This window comes from Dipodomys merriami, unplaced genomic scaffold (genome assembly GCF_024711535.1).
Source record: "Dipodomys merriami isolate MVZ:Mamm:240054 unplaced genomic scaffold, mDipMer1.0.p SCAF_136, whole genome shotgun sequence".
NCBI classification, from domain to species: domain Eukaryota; kingdom Metazoa; phylum Chordata; class Mammalia; order Rodentia; family Heteromyidae; genus Dipodomys; species Dipodomys merriami.
Genome location: NW_027202671.1, coordinates 1,299,953 through 1,316,993, shown reverse-complemented (window position 1 = coordinate 1,316,993; position 17,041 = coordinate 1,299,953). Strand labels below are relative to the sequence as shown.

Here is a 17,041-nt window from a genome sequence, read left to right as displayed (position 1 = left end):
CCAGCACGAAGGAAGGCTGGACCTCCAGGCCTCCAGCGCCAGCTCCCCCGAGTTTCCACTCACAGATGGCACTCCACCACAGGAGCCGCGCCCCCGGCCCGGCATTTTGCTGGTTAATGGGGATACCGTCTGGCAGGCTTTTCGGCCCAAGCTGCCTTCCAATTGAGGCAGGCTCCAACTCCAGGACAGCAGCTAGGACTCCAGGGCTAAGCCGCCCGTAGCCGGACTCTGCCGGCTGCTCCTTAACCTTAAGCGCGAGGTGCAATCCACGACCGGAACCACCCGCTTGTGAGACGGGTGAGCGCGGAGCCCGGAAATGGCGGGAGGAGGGGGGCGGAGCAAACAGGAAGGCGGGACTAAGCGCTACCTGTCTAGTGCGCAGGCGCCGTAGCGCGCCAGGCCGCCATGGCGCCGGCGCAGTCCTATCGGCCGCCGGCGGTGGCGGTGACTTCCCCTCAGGAAGCCGGGTCTCCGCCCCTCCTCCCACCCCGCCTGCTCTGCGGCGGAGGCGGCGGCGGCGGCGGCGGTATTCTCTGCCTCTCCGCCACCTCCACCGCAGCCTCTCCCCCGGCCGGCGGCGTTGGCGGGGAGGGGGACAGTAGTGTAGACGCCCGCCCCTGCCTCAGCGAAGGTGAGTTCCCGCCCCGGCGGCGGGGGCGGCCCGGCCTTCAGCCTCCACCGCAGCCCGGCGACGGCCCCGCCAAGGCCCCGCGCGCCGCGCCAGGCCGCGCCCCGCCCTGCCCGGAGTAGGCGACATGGCCGACCGGGGCGCGGCCGGAGTCCTGCGCGCCCCTCGGCGCCGGCCGCCTGGGAACTGCGGCGGCCCCAGAGCCCTCAGCGTGGAGCGTGAGGGGCCGAGGGACGCCGCGGCCGGCCGGGAGACAGTGAAGCGGCCCGAAGAGGTCTTCGGACCCGAGCGTCAGGGGATCGGGAGGGGCTGGTGAGGGGACCCCAGGAAGAGACACGCCAGGGTAGGGGAGAGCCCGAGACGGGAGGAGAGGGGGGCCTCCGTGGAGGCGAAATTCAATATGGAGAGCAGACACCGCACTGTAGGACACTTAGGGGAGAAGCGGGGTGAGGAGCTGGGGTGATCCAGGGGCATAGCAGGGCAGCTCTAAAGTTACAGATGTTTTCCAAGGCAAGATGAGGTGAGATTTGGGGGGGTGGGGTGGGGTGGGGGGCGGTGGTGGTCTCCTTGAAGCTTTCCTAGGCTCTTCGAAGCTCAGGGCCCTGTGAGACAAGTTACTAAGGTTTGCCAGACCTGACGGAAGTAGTTGGTAGCGTGATCTGGGGCCGGAGTGTGTGTCGGACCCGAGTCAGATAAAGCTGGTGTTAGTTAGATGGGTGCAAACCGATTTTATTCCCCAACCAATCTTCAGATAATCTAGATTAGTCCAAACAGATTTCATCCCATCACTCCTATTCCAAGAGTTGAGCTGTATTTTCATTTGCTCAGTGGTGGTGACTGGGCTGTTTTCAAAGGACCGGGTGTTAAGTATGGAGGGGGAAGGGAACCCTCCACAATTACAAAGGGTGACTCTTTGTAAATGCAAGTGGGTCAGCTGTGTCTGCTAGCTGGGAATTATGAGTTAGGCTGCGGTCCTGCCCCAGGGATTGGGAGGCAGGCCTTGTCCCTATTAACATTTCAAAGGAATGACTTTCTGGTCCTAAGAAAGAATTCCTGAGCTGCTGGAAGTACTCGAGCATCTCTAAAGGATATTGGAAAGATTCACAATTGTAAACTCTTCTTAGTGAGTGCTTTTTAAAAGAGAAGCCAGTGAGTGTGCCCCTGGGTTCCATCCCCCAGCACCACAAGGAACAAGCAAAAGAGGTCAGTGTCATCAGATGTTGGCTAGAACACAGCCTTGATTGCCCAGAGCTTTTCAACAAAGTGGAGCTAGATTTTCCCAGGGACTTGGCCTTAGTCTGTTGGGGGCCCTGTTCAGTTTTAGTTAATCCTCTTTGTACTGGGATTTGGAGAGTTTTTACAGTTCACACCAACACATTTCCCATAAATGGAAAAGCACTCCCCCCCCCCCTATTAGAGCTTAAACTTGGGGTCTGGGCCCTGTCTTTTTTTTTTTCCCTACAAGGCTGGCCCTCTACCACTTGTGTCAGCTCTACTTTAGCATTTTGATGGTTATTGGATACATGAGTCTCATTGATTTTTCTGCCAGGTCAGGCTTGGAACAGCCACTCGCAGATCTCAGCCTCCTAATTAGCTAGGATTACAGGCTTAAACAACTGAAACCCAGGAAAAACTATTTTTGACCACTCAAATCTAAGAGACTTTAGAGTTCTTAAAAGTGCTACACTCTGCAAAGGTAGTAACAGATAAGGCTTTAAAGTAGTAATGGAAATTATTTTAGAAAATGGAAGGTGATCCAGCTGTAGAAGCTCTTGGTAAAACATTAGTTTTAAATGTTTGTTGTGTTGCCATATTCAGAGTAAAAAATAATAGGAGTCAGAATAGTACAGATTAATTTACATTCCTTTTTTTCCAGAAGGACAGCCATTAATACAATAGCCGTAAAATATGAATACATATATACATGACTATATGAGTGTGTGCATATATACACACATATACATATGTATGTATGTATTTTGTAGGCTAATGCATAATTACACATTTCATCTTGGAGAAGTGACCAAGGAATCAAAAAGTAAATAACTCCTTAAAAGGTTTTTGTAGGGGTGGGAATGTGGCTTAGTGGTAGAGTGTTTGCATGCATGAAGCCCTAGGTTCGATTCCTCAGTACCACATAAACAGAAAAAGCCAGAAGCGACACTGTGGCTCAACTGGTAGAATGCCAGCCTTGAGCAAAAGAAGCCCAAGGATAGTACCCAAGCCAGTGCAAGCCCCAGGACTGGCAAAAAAATTTTTTTTAAGATTTTTGTAAGTAAATCCCATTAACTAGAAATATTTAATTAGAAATTATCGCAAACAAAAAATCTTCATTCAGCCTGGATTACTAACCTTGTTCTGAGACTTAAAAAAAAATCTGAATATCTTTAATATCAAACTTTCTGCCTGTCACCAAGTATTCCTAAGTAAGCCTGTTGCTGTCAAGACTACAATTGTATTTGGTTCCCACAGCCAGATCACAGAAAGACTTAGAAACCTAAGTTCCGTATTTCTTCATGGAAAAATAACTTTTTGTCAGATGCAGCATTTGAGGGTGTTCCCCCCCCCCACCTTTGAATATAAGTGAAAGACTAAAACCTTTCTGTAGTATTTCAAGGTGTTAAGATGTAAACACTGAAAGAGGATCTTGACTATTAATAGGTTCTAGCTATATGGTGCTGAGTAAGTCCCAAACTTGCTGGACTTGAATTTGTCATGAGTTGTCAGTGGACTAGCCTCATGGTTTTATTCAAGAATTATACCCCTCCCCTGCCTGTCCCCAACACAATTGGCAGTATCTGAAGACATTTTTGTTTATAAATACTGGGCAGGAAGGGACATGGTGAGCAAGTATAGATACATCCCAGGGGTTTCATAAACATCCTAAAATGCTTTTGACAGCTCTACATATACAACATAAGATTGTCTTCCCTCAAACAGCAGTAATATTAAGGTTGAAGGCCTTGCACTAACCAGACTCAAGGTCTTGTATAGCTTTAAAGTTAGGGAATTGATATAGCAGTTCACTACTGCTCTTTTCCAAGGTATGTGTGTGTACTTGAACAGTAATTCATAAGACATGTAACTTCAGCCTATAATGGCCACCAGACAATATTCAAAGAATAATGAAACTGCCACCAAGTTAAGGCTGAGGTTATTTACTAGAATTTGAAAAAGTTACTTGATTTACCTCTTGCTACTTCATTTTAGTCAATAACTTCATTAACAGTTAAGGTAACTGTCATGATAAATGGTAGATAATGGGTATATTACATTATTTTAAACACCATTAAGACAGTACATTTTCATTTTAGATAGTTATAAAAAGCCTTATTGCCAAGTATGTCAGATAGGAAGAATGTGATACTTTAACCAGTGACATACCATGTTAGGGTATTCTTCAAAGAGTTATCAAAAACTTTTCATGCTGTTGCTGCAGTTCCATTCTCATGTTTACAGTCCTAGTAGGACTATTAGAATTGATTTCAGGCAGGGGACTGAGGCAGTTCGATCACAAGCTAGAAGTCCAGGACCAAAGTAAGCAATATAATGAGACACTTATCTCAAAAAAAAGTCTCACATCTATGGTCAGTCTCCCCTATATCAAGAGAAGTTTAGAAAAAAAAGCAAAAACTAACACTATGTAGTTAACCTTTTTACCTTGCTGACTAACTCAAATGTAATTACATATATATTTAAATTATTTATTAAGGGCTGGGAATGTGCCTTTAGTGGTAGAGTGCTTCCCTAGCCCTGGGTTCCCTATGCTTGGGTTCAATTCTTCAGTGCCACATAAAAACAAAAAGCCAGAAGTAGCGCTGTGGCTCAAGTGGTAGAGTGCTAGCCTTGAACAAAGGAAGCTCAGGGACCATGCCCATGCCCTGAGTTTAAGCCCCAGGACTGGCCAAAAAATAATTTATTAGCAGGGCTTTGCATTTGGTAAGGCAAGTGCTCTGCATGCTTCCAGTATATCTTTATAATAAATACATGTTTAGTTCAAAGTCTTTCCTGAAATGTTTATCATTATTTAGGACACTATTTTTAAGTGAACATTTTAAATCTATACGCTGAAATTAAGCTTCCTTTGAAGATACACAATATAATAGAGGTTTTTTATGTGAAAGTAACTATTTGTGTGTGTCTGGGTACTGGGGCTTGAACTCAAAGCCCTGGAGCCGTTCCTTAGTTTTTTCATTCAAGGCTAGCACTGTAACTCTTTGGCCAAAGCTCTACTTCTGGTTATTTGCTAGTTAATTGGAGATAAGTCACATATTCCCCTGAGCTCGCTTAGAACCTTGATCCTCAGAGCTCAGCCTCCTGAGTACCCATCAAAGTCATGGGTTTTGTTTTTTGTTTTGTGAAAATTAACACAGACATGACAGCAAATGTTAAATGATCTTCCCTATTTACTTAACCTTACTTCCCAACTCCATTAAACTTTAGTGCATTACTTTTCCAAGGTACACATACAAGTGTAGTTATCAAACTGGACTTCCAAGGTAGCAATACAGGCATTGAGAGACTCAAACAGAGCATTTATCTGGTACATGAAGTTTGTCTTCTCAGACCATATTTTCCCATATTAAATGTGTGTCTAACTCAGAGTTCTGTGGCTTGAACTGAGGACCTGGCACTATCACTGAATTTTATGCTCAAGGCTATTGTGCTACCACTAGAGTTTTCTAAGTAAAAACTTAGATTGTCACTTCACATAGTAAATTATCAACCATCTTCACTTTAAACCTCAGATTTGTGTAGCTTATGTGACATTCATCAGGGACCTATGCCTCATAGGTTTGGGGCTTGTTTACTATCAGTAATCCTTAGCTGGGGATATCTTACTAAGGAAATTTTAGAGCTAAATTCTCAGCAAATGCTGTTAGGCTCTCTGTGGTACAGATTGTCACCTACTTTCTTCCCTCACTTCTATGAAAAGAAGTGAATAGACCATGGGCCAGCTATAGTAACTCCCCTGAGTTTAATAATATGTACACATTTAATTGTTGAGGCATTTTTCTAACATTTTGATTAGTAGAGTTCTATTTCTTCATGAGAAAAGGTACATAAATTTACAGCTTTTTTTTTTCTTTTGTTGGCCATGGGGCTTAAACTCTGGGCTTGTGTGCTGTCCCTCAGCTCTTCAGCTCAAGGCAAGTGCTCTACAGCACCACTTCTGGTTTTCTGGTGGTTTATTGGGGATAAGAGTCTCATGGGCTTTCTGGCCACGGCTGGCTTTGAACCGTGATACTCAGATCTCAGCCTCCTGAGTATCTAGGATTACAGGCGTGAGCCACCAGTGCCTTGCTAAAATTACAGTTTTGTTGTTACATAATTGGCATCTGTATTAATCCTTTTGTTACTATATCACAACTGGAGAATTTGTAGAAATTTCGCAAAGGCTGTGGCATTTTATAGCAAGGTGGCATCTAGTAAGGGCCTTGTTTTTGTTTGGAGAGGGTAGTGAAAGCCTTATATTCCATGGCAGAAAGAGAGGGAAGGGAGAGGAGAGAGCTCAAACTCCCAGCCTTCAGCTCATACTTGACATTAATCCACACATTAAGGTGATGCCTCATTACCTAAACACCTCCCATTAGACACTATGCCTCAACACTTACATTGGGGATAAAGTTTCCAACAGTTTGTGGGGCACATAATTCAAACCATAATAGCATCTTATTTTTTTTGGGGGGGGGGGGTCCGGTCATGAGGCCTGTACTCTGGGCCTGGGCGCTGTCCCTCAGCTCTTCAGCTCAAGGCTAGTGCTCTACCACTTGAGCCATAGCACCACTTGAGCCAAGCACTTCCGGCTTTTTTCTTTTTGCTTATGTAGTGCTGAGGAATCGAACCCAGGGCCTCAGGCATGCAAGGCAAGCGCTCTACCACTGAGCCACCATCCAAGCACCATAGCATCTTATTTGTAAACTGAAAACCATGTATGAAATAAAAATTGGGGGAAGGTGTAAGTAGTGGGGATTAAACTCAAAGCCTGGGCACTATCCCTGAGCTTTTTTACTTAAGGGTAGCACTCTTACCACTTTTGAACTACAACACCATATCCTAAAATAAATGTTAGTTGTTAGGAAGTATAGACTTCAAGTGTAAATATAACACGTTACTATGAGAAACCCTTTAGCAGAAGCTCTAGAATTCAATATCTAATTATGATTAGCTTTAGCTGGGCACTGGTGGCTCAGGCTGAGATCTGAGGATTGCAGTTCAAAGTCAGCCCAGGCAGCAAAATCCATCACGCTTATCTCCAATAAACTACTCAGAAAAAGCTGGAAGTGGCACTGTGGCTCAAGTGGTAGAGCATGAGCGAGCCTTGAGGACAAAGAAGCTCAAGGACAGTGCCCAGGCTCAGAGGTCAAATACTAGGACTGACTATATATTAATATGTGTATGACTAGCTTTGAGCAATTTATATGAGTTTTGTTTAGTGAAATTTCTGGGGTCAAACATTTGTACCAACTGAGAGAAGATTACCTACCATAGGTAAAGGTGGTTTGTGGTTCCTCTCTGTGATTTTCAGACAACAGTAATGTATTAGATTGGTTCCAAGCCTGTTCTTCAAGTTCCAAACCCTACAGTTATCAAGTCCTTCTTTTAAAGTAGTTGCATATAATCCATTCACATAACACATTCCATGAATAATTGTTACATGGCATTACTTAGAGGAAAGTGACAGAAAAAAGATAAGTATGTGTTCAGTCTAGGCATGATTTTTTTTAAGTATTTTCTTTCTGTAATTGGTTGAACCCAGGCATGTGGAACCCACATAGGGCTTACTGTGGCTAAAATCATATGTCATATGGACTGCATTTCTTCATATTATTCACAAAAACATTGGATTTCTTGGCCCATCCTACAGTATTGGTACCCAGATCATTTCTGTAGAATCCAGTCTTCTATTGGTGTCCCAATAACTTCCTTCAGTGGTATATTTTGGACCAAATAAAAGCTACAACCAGCCATGGTAATACACACTTGTAATCCCAGCTACTTGGGAGTCTGAAACAAGAAAACTTAAAGTCCATGAGCAATTTGGTGAAATGCTATCTCAAAATTTTAAAAAGGACTAAGCATATATTTTAGTAATGGAACACAAGGCACTCTATAGATTCCATCCTCAGAGCTACAGAAGAAAAAATGTTAATTATTATTAGAAGCTTCTAAATATTTTCAGATTTCCATTCTGAGCAGAAAGCTATTACTGTAGAGCCTTGTAATATAGCACTTGGAAATTAAGCTTTGAAATAATATGTGCAATGATAATAACAACTTAGTATTGAGGATATTACCTTAAATGCTTAATATGATCATCTGTCTTCCCTTTATTTTCCTCCATAGATACCATATTGAGTAAACAAAGACTGAGCTTTGTATCGAAGGCATCTGTGGAATAGTGCTACAGTTTGAATAGTAAAAGATTTCACATTATGAGGTAGGTTGAAATAGAATGTGTCCTACAGAAGCTTGTAAACATAGCAGGTAAACTTATACAGGTCATGTTATTTAAGCCTTACAAGAGCCCCCCAAAGAGGATGGTATTGTCCTTTTGATAGACGAAGAGACTAGATCAGAGAAAAATAACTTGACTTACCTTTGGATTTAAACTTAAGTCTTTGTAGCTCTTAGTTCATTTTGTTTCCCCCACACATTTTACTATATCCAGAAAGCCCCTGTGTCTGTCCTTGGTTGTTGTAGTAAATATAGATGAAATAAAGCTTGAACCGGAAACAGTAAGAATCAAGAGATAAACACTGAGACATCTGCAGGAGTTGAACACAATACATAGAAATATTACTCTTAGGGCTGGGAAGGTGGCTCAGTGGTAGAGCGCTTGCCTTGCATGCCTGAAGCCCTGGGTTTGATTCCTCAGCACCACATAAGCAAAAACAAAAAAGCCAGAAGTGGCGCTGTGGCTCAAGTGGTAGAGCGCTAGCCTTGAGCTGAACAGCTGAGGGACAGCGCCTAGGCCCAGAGTTCAGGCCTCATGACCGGACCCAAAAAAAAATATTACTCTTAGCTCTTTTATTTTTTAAGGCTTAAGTCTTGTAATAAGCACAATTCTTGGACATTGTCACCCCTTCTTTATCTCCTGTCCCTTCCAACAAGTTGCATAGTATATATTGCATACTGAATACATTTTTTTACCCTTCATTCCTGTGCCCTCCTTTTTGTCTTCTTAAAAATATAAAATAAGGGCTGGGAAGTTGGCTCACTGGTAGAGTGCTTGCTTCGCATGCATGAGGCCCTGTGTTCAACTCCTCAGCACCACATAAGCAGAAAAAAGCCAAAAGTGACACTGTGGTAGGGTGCTAAACTTGAGCTGAAGAGCTAAGGGACAGCACCTAGGCCCAAAAAGAGTGTGTGTGTGTGTGTGTGTGTGTGTGTGTGTGTGTGTGTGTGTGTGTGTGTGTGTGTGTGTGTGTGTGTGTGTGTGTGTGTGTGTGTGTGTGTGTGTGTGTACGCGCACGTGCATAAAAAATAAAGCCAGGTACTGGTGGCTCATGCCTATAATCTTAGCTACTCAGGAGGCTGAGATCTGAGCATCATGGTTCAAAGCCAGACCAGGCATAGTCCATGAAACTTTTTTTTTTTTTTTTGTCGGTCATGGGGCTTGAACTCTGGGCTTGGGCGCTGTCCCTGCGCTCTTCAGCTCAAGGTGAGCGCTCCACCGCTTGAGCCACAGCGCCACTTCTGGTTTTCTAGGGTTTATTGGAGATAAGAGTCTGACGGGCTTTCCTGCCTGGGCTGGCTTTGAACCGAGATCCTCAAATCTCAGCCTCCTGAGTAGCTAGGATTACAGGCATGAGCCACTGGCACCCAGCCTTCCATGAGACTCTTACTATAACCACTAGAACAAGAAGTAGCTCTGTGGGTCTAGAGGTAGAGCACTCACCTTGAGCTGAAGAGCACAGGTACAGTGTCCAAGGTTAAGAGTTCAGGCCCCACAAATAAATAATCAGAAACAACACCAACAAAAAAAATTAACTCAGGCCGAGGAGAAAAAAGATGATAAATTCAAATGGCATTAAAAAAAAGTATTAGAGAATTACAGAAAGCAAAATGTCAGCTGTTATACAAAATCATAGTGTAAATGAAATGTGATTCCCCATGCAGTGTTCTTACCCTTTATATGGTATGGCTTTTCATTTCATATCTTTCCCATATACTGGTATCCTGAGAAAGAATTACCTTTTGAACCCTGCTAACTGTCTACACTACCTTAGACTTTCCTGCTCTGCACTCTTAAATGCTCTGAGACCAGAGCTATTGGGTCTCTAACTCTGGTATTTCTAACTCTGGTACTTAGGATATCAGAAGTACTAGATACATTAAATGAAACATAAAGTCATCTGTGCTGTTTTTTTGTTTTTTGTTTTTTTAATGGTGTGTCTTGTGTCTGTGTCTGTGTCTGTCTGTCTGTCTCTCTGTCTCTGTCTGTCTGTCTGTCTGTCTTTGTCCATGCACACCAGTCCTGGGGCTTGAACTTAGGGCCTGGGTGCTGTTCCTGGGCTTTTTTGCTCAAGGATAGCATTCTACCACTTGAACCACAGCTCTGCTTCCAGCTATTCGTGATTGGAGATGAGAGTTTCCCACTTTCCTGCCTGGGCTGGCTTTAAACCATGATCCTCAGATCTCAGCCTCCTGAATAGCTAGGATTACATGCATGAGCTACTGGCACCCAGCCCAGCTATCCTGTTCTAAAGAGCTTTCTAGTTTTACCCATTTGTTAATCTTGACAGAAACTGAATTTTAGTTCAAATATGTATGATATTAACATAATTACAATCAGATATTGGCCTTTGATTAAGTGGATTCAAATGTCAGCTCAACCATTAATTGCTGAACAAGTCACTTGTACCTCTCTCTTTTTTTCAGCCCAAGATTAGTGAGAATTGATGTTCATAGGTTTCTGTGATACTTAAGTTCCACTGAAATTTTTTAAAATAGCTTTTATGCAATTATAAAGCTTTTATGCAATTATAAATCCATGGCTGGGAATGTGGCTTAGTGGTAGAGTGCTTGCCTAGCATGCATGAAGCCCTGGGTTCAATTCCTCAGTACCACATAAATAGAAAAAGCTGGGAATGGTGCTGTGGCTCAAGTGGTAGAGAACTAGCCTTGATGAGTACAGAGAAGCTAAGGAACAAAGTCAATATCAGTATAGGAAATTACATACAAATACAAGAAAAAGTATTATAATTGTGCTCAGAAAATGTTTCTCCCTTTTTCCTATAGGACATTTTAGTTATTCCTGTGTTGTCAATTAAATTCATTCAGACATTATTCTTTGTTAGGTCTTAAACCCATTGAGGTTTATTCATTTTCTTACTTGCAATAAGTTTGGAGATAAACAGTGCAAGGCTGTTGTGACAGCTCTACAATGTCATCAGAAAGGGCCAGGCATCTTCTAACTTACTGCTGAAGCAATGGCTTGCTTCTTGTTCCCTGATGAATGAATGGACTACAATCATGGGCTCTCATTCTCGCAGCAGGAGTAGGAGCCCTCTTGGTATCCTATGTAATTTTCTTACTTAACCGGAAGTTATTCACATGGCCATATAATAATGTTTTAAGGATAGAAAATGTAGTCTTTTAACTGGATATTGCATAAGGTATTTTACCAAAGAAGAAAAACAGTATGTTGGAAGATGGTAGTTTCTATCACAAATAGGAACATAAAAATTATTGGCTTCTAAAGCAAGCTTTCGGCACTTGTAGTTCCAATAACTCTGGAGGCTGATGCAGATAATTGTTTGAGCCTTAGATGTTCAGGCCAGTCAGAAAACAAAAAAGAAAACAAAAAAGCCAGGCCTGATGGCTCAGGCTTGCAAACCCAGCTACTCAGGCATCCAAGATTTGAGGAATTGTCATTTGCCGCTACCCCCAAGAAAAGAATTAGTGACAGTCTTTGTCAACAAATGAGCTAGCATGGTGGTTCACATCTGAGGGCCCAACTACATGACAGGCCATAGGTAGGAGGCTCACAAAAAAAAAAATGGAGACCCTGTCTGAAAATAGGTGAAACAAAAATGGCTAGGGGCCTATCTCACCAATATCAATATGAGCCTGCTTACCTAACAAGTATAAGACCTTTAGTTTAAACCCCAGTACCACCAGAAGAAAAAAGAAAAGTTAGGTTTCTTGGTTGTAGTATTTCTACGGAAGCTAGTGCTCAAAAGAGAACAAAACTATAGTTCATACCAAACATTGAAATTCATGAATTCTGTTTTTAAGCTCAAATTTAGATGATTTATTTTCAAATAAAACATACCTATTTTAACTATAAATAAGGATAGAAAAATACTCAATTGTTAGGCTCAAAAAGGCTTTGTTTTTGAATTTATAGGAAGCAAAATGAAAATGAAGCTGGGTTTTGTGAATATTGAGGTAACTGCCCTGTGTTGATTGTGTAGTTATAAAATTAGAATTACTTCATCTTTTTAACAAGGTTATGCTTGGTTTCAGGTGAATAGAGTATTGGACAAAAATAGATGTTGTAATCTCTACATCATGATGTTTTAGCTCCCTGGTTGTTGCACAGGCTCACTGTTTACACAGTGCCCATGTAGAAAAACTGAAGCAATTAATGGGTGAATATGATCAGATTTCTCCACCACGCTGTTGGCCTGATAAGGGTAAGGTTTCATTCACCTTTTCATATCTGTGCCAGCTGTGGTCTTTTGGGATTGGCATCTTTCATCTAGCATAATGTCTTCAAGGTTTGTCCATGTGATGCTAAATATCAGTACTCTATTCCTGAATAGTATCCCATTGCATGAATATGACTTTTTGTTTGCCAATTATCAATGAATAGACATTGCGATTGTTTTCACTTTTTATCTTTGATAGTTCTTTTTTCATTGTGTTTTTATTCCACCATTTGGCTTATCAGTTCATCTACTGATTGGCATTTCAGTCTTCTTTGGGGGGGGCATTACAAATAAAATTAATGTAAATGTTCATGTTTTGGGGAGTAAAACCCTAGGTGTAGATAACTGGATCATTTGGAAAATATATATGAAAACTGCTAAACTGTTTTCTAAAGTGTTGTACCATTTTACATTCCCACCAATAATATATGAGAGTTGCAGGTACCCCACCTCCTCACTAAGTATTATCAGTCTTTTTTAATTTTATTCATTCCAGGGAGTCTGCGGTGTGTCTTTAATTGACATTTGCTTGATAACTAAAAGTCTTCAACATCTTTTAATTTTGTTTTTTGGACATTTGTGTGTGTGTGTGTGTAGTAGTAGTAGTAGTAGTAGTAGTAGTAGTCGTCATGAATTCAGGGCAGAATACTGTCTCTTTGCTTTTTCACTCAAGGTTGGTACTCTACTACTTGAGCCTCCACTTCGGTTTTTTGCTAGTTAGTTGGGAGACAAGAGTCTCAGGAATTTTCCTGCCCAGGCTGACTTCAAACTGTGATTCTTGGATTTCAGCCTCCTGAGAAATTAGCATTATAGACATGCATCACCAGCACCCAGCTCTTTTCTGAAGTATTTGTTAAAATATGTAGCCCAAATTTTAATCAAGTGTTTGTAATACTATTTGTTATTATCCCAATTGTAGTTTTTATGCTATAATTTAAGTTGAATAGGAGCTAATTTTTCTAACTCATCAAATTAGGCTTCATTTAGACTTTTCATCTCAAATTTGCAGAAACATAACTGATCATTAATGACTTTAGAGTGCTTTTTCAGGCTTGTTAACACTATTAAACAGAAGCAATACTCAGTTCTATATGGGTTTTGCTGAGTTTTGGAGATAAAACATATCACCAGAATTGTTCAGGACATTATCTGGTAATAAGTATAATTTTTACTCTATTTTTACTTATTTAGGATTTGATGTAGGGGAAAGAGAATCAGGCATAGTGCTGCCTTCAACCCCTAAATGAAACAAGCTGTTGTATATGTACTCTTGAGTTTCTTTTCTACATCAGTTCTGTTTCTGTTACATTCATCCATTTTATTCTCTATTTCCTCCTTTAACCCTCTCACTGTACTTTGACAGAGCAAACCAGAAACATTCTAGAATGCTTTTTCACCTATCATAAGTAATGGAATGAAGTCCGTGCTGTACAATAAATACAGAACTCTGTTCTCTCATCTTCCCTCGTCCCCTAAATCTGAGTATAGTTTCTATCCTGTAGCTGAATTTCACAGTTTTAGCATCCCAAAGCATTTTACAAACATCTTTTCATTATTAAGCCTTAACAGTACTGTAGTCAGGTAAGTATGATTAGTTTGAGTAAAGTGAAGATTTTAAATATCAAATTACTTTGCCATGGTTCTGTTACTTCTCTTAGAAAACAATGTACAGGAAACTGATTTATGAGAACTTCAAATATTATCTAAACACTCAGAACCAGACACAGATGTGTGATTCTTACTCACACAGTGCTGCGTATCTTACATGACAAGCATCCTCTGTGTTAGCTCCTTTGTACATGTTTTTCCCTACTTCAGAAGGGTAAAGTTAATTAAGGGTGGCCTGGGAAATGTTTGACCATCCCCATGCTACCTTATGGAATATATTATAATAACAAACTTTATGCTGACATAGGTTTTAATTTGTTTAATATGTTTTTGAAGCTCTTGTTTGGAGCAAAAGAATTACTCAGAACAAAGTAATTTAGTAACTTCTCCCATCCTCTCTACAGAGAATCCCTTTTTGTCAACCTAATGAAGCATTCAATGAAGTCTTCTGACTCTTTTCAAGATGAACTTGAAGATTATATTAAAGTACAGAAAGCCAGAGGTTTAGAGCCAAAGACTTGTTTCAGAAAGATGAGAGAGGACTATTTGGAAACCTGTGGGTACAGAGAAGAAGTCGAGTCCAGGCACAGATACAGAATGTTTGATCAGAGATTCCCATCTGGAACTATGCAGTCCTACCCAAGATCATGCAGTACTTCACAGAAAGTGGAAAACCAGTTACCTCAGTGGTTGCCAGCTCAGGACGGCAGACTGAGACTAGATTCTCTGAGCTACTGTCAATTCACCAGGGACTGTTTCTCAGAAAACCCAGTACCCCTGAACCTTAGTCAGCAAGAATATAATTGTGGTCTATACAATGTAGAATCTGGAGTTCCCCAACACCTCTCCTTAGGACATAATACTAGTGCCCCTCAATCCAGTCATAAACAAATACATCACAACAGAAAAAGGCACCCAGAGGAAGGCAGAGAAAAACCAGAGGAAGAGCGGCCTAAGCATAAGAGGAAAAGAAGTTCTGAGGAATTGGATTTAGACAAAAACAAAAGCATCCAAAGAAAGAAATCAAAAGTGGAAACAGAAACTGGACAGGTCAGTACAGAAAAGCTTAAGAATCGAAAGGAGAAAAAGAGCCGAGATGTAGCCTCTAAGAAAGAGGACCGTAAGCGTAGAAAAGAGAAAAAGGAACAAGGCAAAGAAAGGACAGAGGAGGAAATGTTGTGGGACCAGTCTATCCTTGGATTTTGAAAGCTCTCTGGTTCTCCTGAGGTTTAATTGAAAAGAGTTGAGAGCTTGGTTCTATGATACTCATATCACATCTTATTTGAACACATTCTTGTAACTAAGGCCAAGTGAACAAGAAACATTTAGTATGCTTGGTTTCCAACATGGAAATTACTTTTCCTCATTTTCCAGAAGCATTTTAATGGTTTTCTTACATGCAATGTCCCTTTTTGAGTGTGGCTCTGCTTGTATTCATCAAATTGCTGTGATGGTGGAATTATTTTCCCTGATAGATGATTTATTTAAAATTGGAGGATTAATAGACTGCAAAATGTTTCTTGGTTGGGTTTGTTTTCATTTTGAATTGGACATTTTTATGTTCATTGGTTTTCTCTATGAAGCAAATTAGATTTTTTTTTCTTTGTTAGATCTAATTTGCAGTGTATTTTGTAGACTGGAAAGTGAGAAATGAAATATATAATAAAAAATAAGCTTATCTTGCATAGAGTTTTAAAAGTTTAAAAGTATCCTCATACAAAATCAGTTTATATTCTGGAAATGTTTATAATAAAGTGTTCTAATTTCTGCATATTATTTTGTGTCAGTAATCTGTTCCTACTACCAATAGTTTACTTTTGGAAGAGAACGATAACTGGGCATTTATACTCTAGTGTCAAGATCTTTCGAGTTGGTTACACTTTAAATTCGTAAAATTTCCTTGTCTAAGCTGGGTGCCAGTGGCTCATGCCTGTAATCCTAGCTACTCAGGCGACGGAGATCTGAGGATCATGGTTCAAAGCTAGCCAAGGCAGAAAAACCCATGACATTCTTATCTCCAATTAGCCACCAGAAAACCAGAAGTGGCACTGTGGCTCAAAGTGGTAGAGCACTAACCTTGAATGCAAAAAGCTCCAGAATAGCTCCCAGTCCCTGAGTTTAAGTTCTAGGATGTCCCCCCCCCCAAAAAAATATATATATATATATATGAGACTTACTCATATTTGAATGCAGTTTTTTTAAATTGTAAAGGTGATATCAGAGTGGTTCAGTTACATAATTCAGGTAATGAATAGATTTCAGTATTACCTCTTCCCTTATTTTCTCCTAGTTTTTCCTTCCCTCGGAGGTTGTATAGTTCATTTTCAATATAATATCTAGTGAGTATCACTGCTGCATTTGTTTGCCCTTTTTTTTTAATTTAATTTTATTTGTGAACATACTGTACAGAGGGGTTACAATTACATGGGCAGGATAATGCGTACATTTCTTACCAAGCATTGCACCCTCCTTCTTTGGTTTACCCTTCACTTCCCTTCCCAGCCTCCCCCCTCCCCCCCAATCCCAATCCTTCTCCTTCCCCCCCCCCCCCCCCCGCACCGACGTTGTAAAGCTGGTTTTAGACATGACAACTTGTACTTCTCATTGTTGCAACAGGTCCACCTGTATCCTTAGACAACTGGTTTTTCCCCATCTCCTCCACAAGTTATACTGACATCAAATATAGTGAAAGCAGGGATTATACTGTGGGGGAGGGACATACAAAGCAACAAAGAGATAATCTTATAAATGCGTTAGAAACACATGCATGAAAGAAAAAAACATTAAAATACATATCTAAGGGTTCATTTTCCTGACCTCACATTATCTGACCTTTTCCGCTTGACTCATAAATATACTAGATATTGCAAATAAGGGAAACCATGGGACCTATGTTTCTTTGGGCCTGGCTTACTTCACTTAATATAATTTTTTCCAAGTTTTTCCATTTCCTAACAAATGGGGCAATGTCATTCTTTCTGATGGAGGCATAGAATTCCATTGTGTATATATACCACATTTTCTTGATCCATTCATCTACTGAGGGACATCTGGGTTGGTTCAATATCTTAGCTATGGTAAATAATGCTGCAATAAACATTGTTGTGCTGGTAGACCTCAGGACCAATGGAATAGAATTGAAAAC

General features: G+C 41.0%; 1 protein-coding gene across 3 annotated transcripts; it reads left to right on the top strand.

Annotated features, from left to right (window-relative positions):
- Positions 1-503: 503 nt before the first annotated feature.
- On the top strand, positions 504-15,669 carry LOC138825233 (lysine-rich coiled-coil protein 1-like). 3 transcript variants are annotated; one of them, XM_070019644.1, is made up of 4 exons: positions 505-631; positions 7,976-8,069; positions 12,104-12,273; positions 14,301-15,669. In XM_070019644.1, the coding sequence occupies exon 4, from the start codon at positions 14,323-14,325 to the stop codon at positions 15,100-15,102; it is 780 nt and encodes a 259-aa protein (XP_069875745.1). In that variant the 5' UTR covers positions 505-631; positions 7,976-8,069; positions 12,104-12,273; positions 14,301-14,322; the 3' UTR covers positions 15,103-15,669. The 3 variants fall into 3 exon arrangements, with proteins under 3 accessions (XP_069875743.1, XP_069875745.1, XP_069875744.1); XM_070019642.1 differs by lacking the exon at positions 12,104-12,273 and having other exon boundaries at positions 504-631; XM_070019643.1 differs by lacking the exons at positions 505-631; positions 12,104-12,273 and adding an exon at positions 1,816-1,831.
- Positions 15,670-17,041: the final 1,372 nt, after the last annotated feature.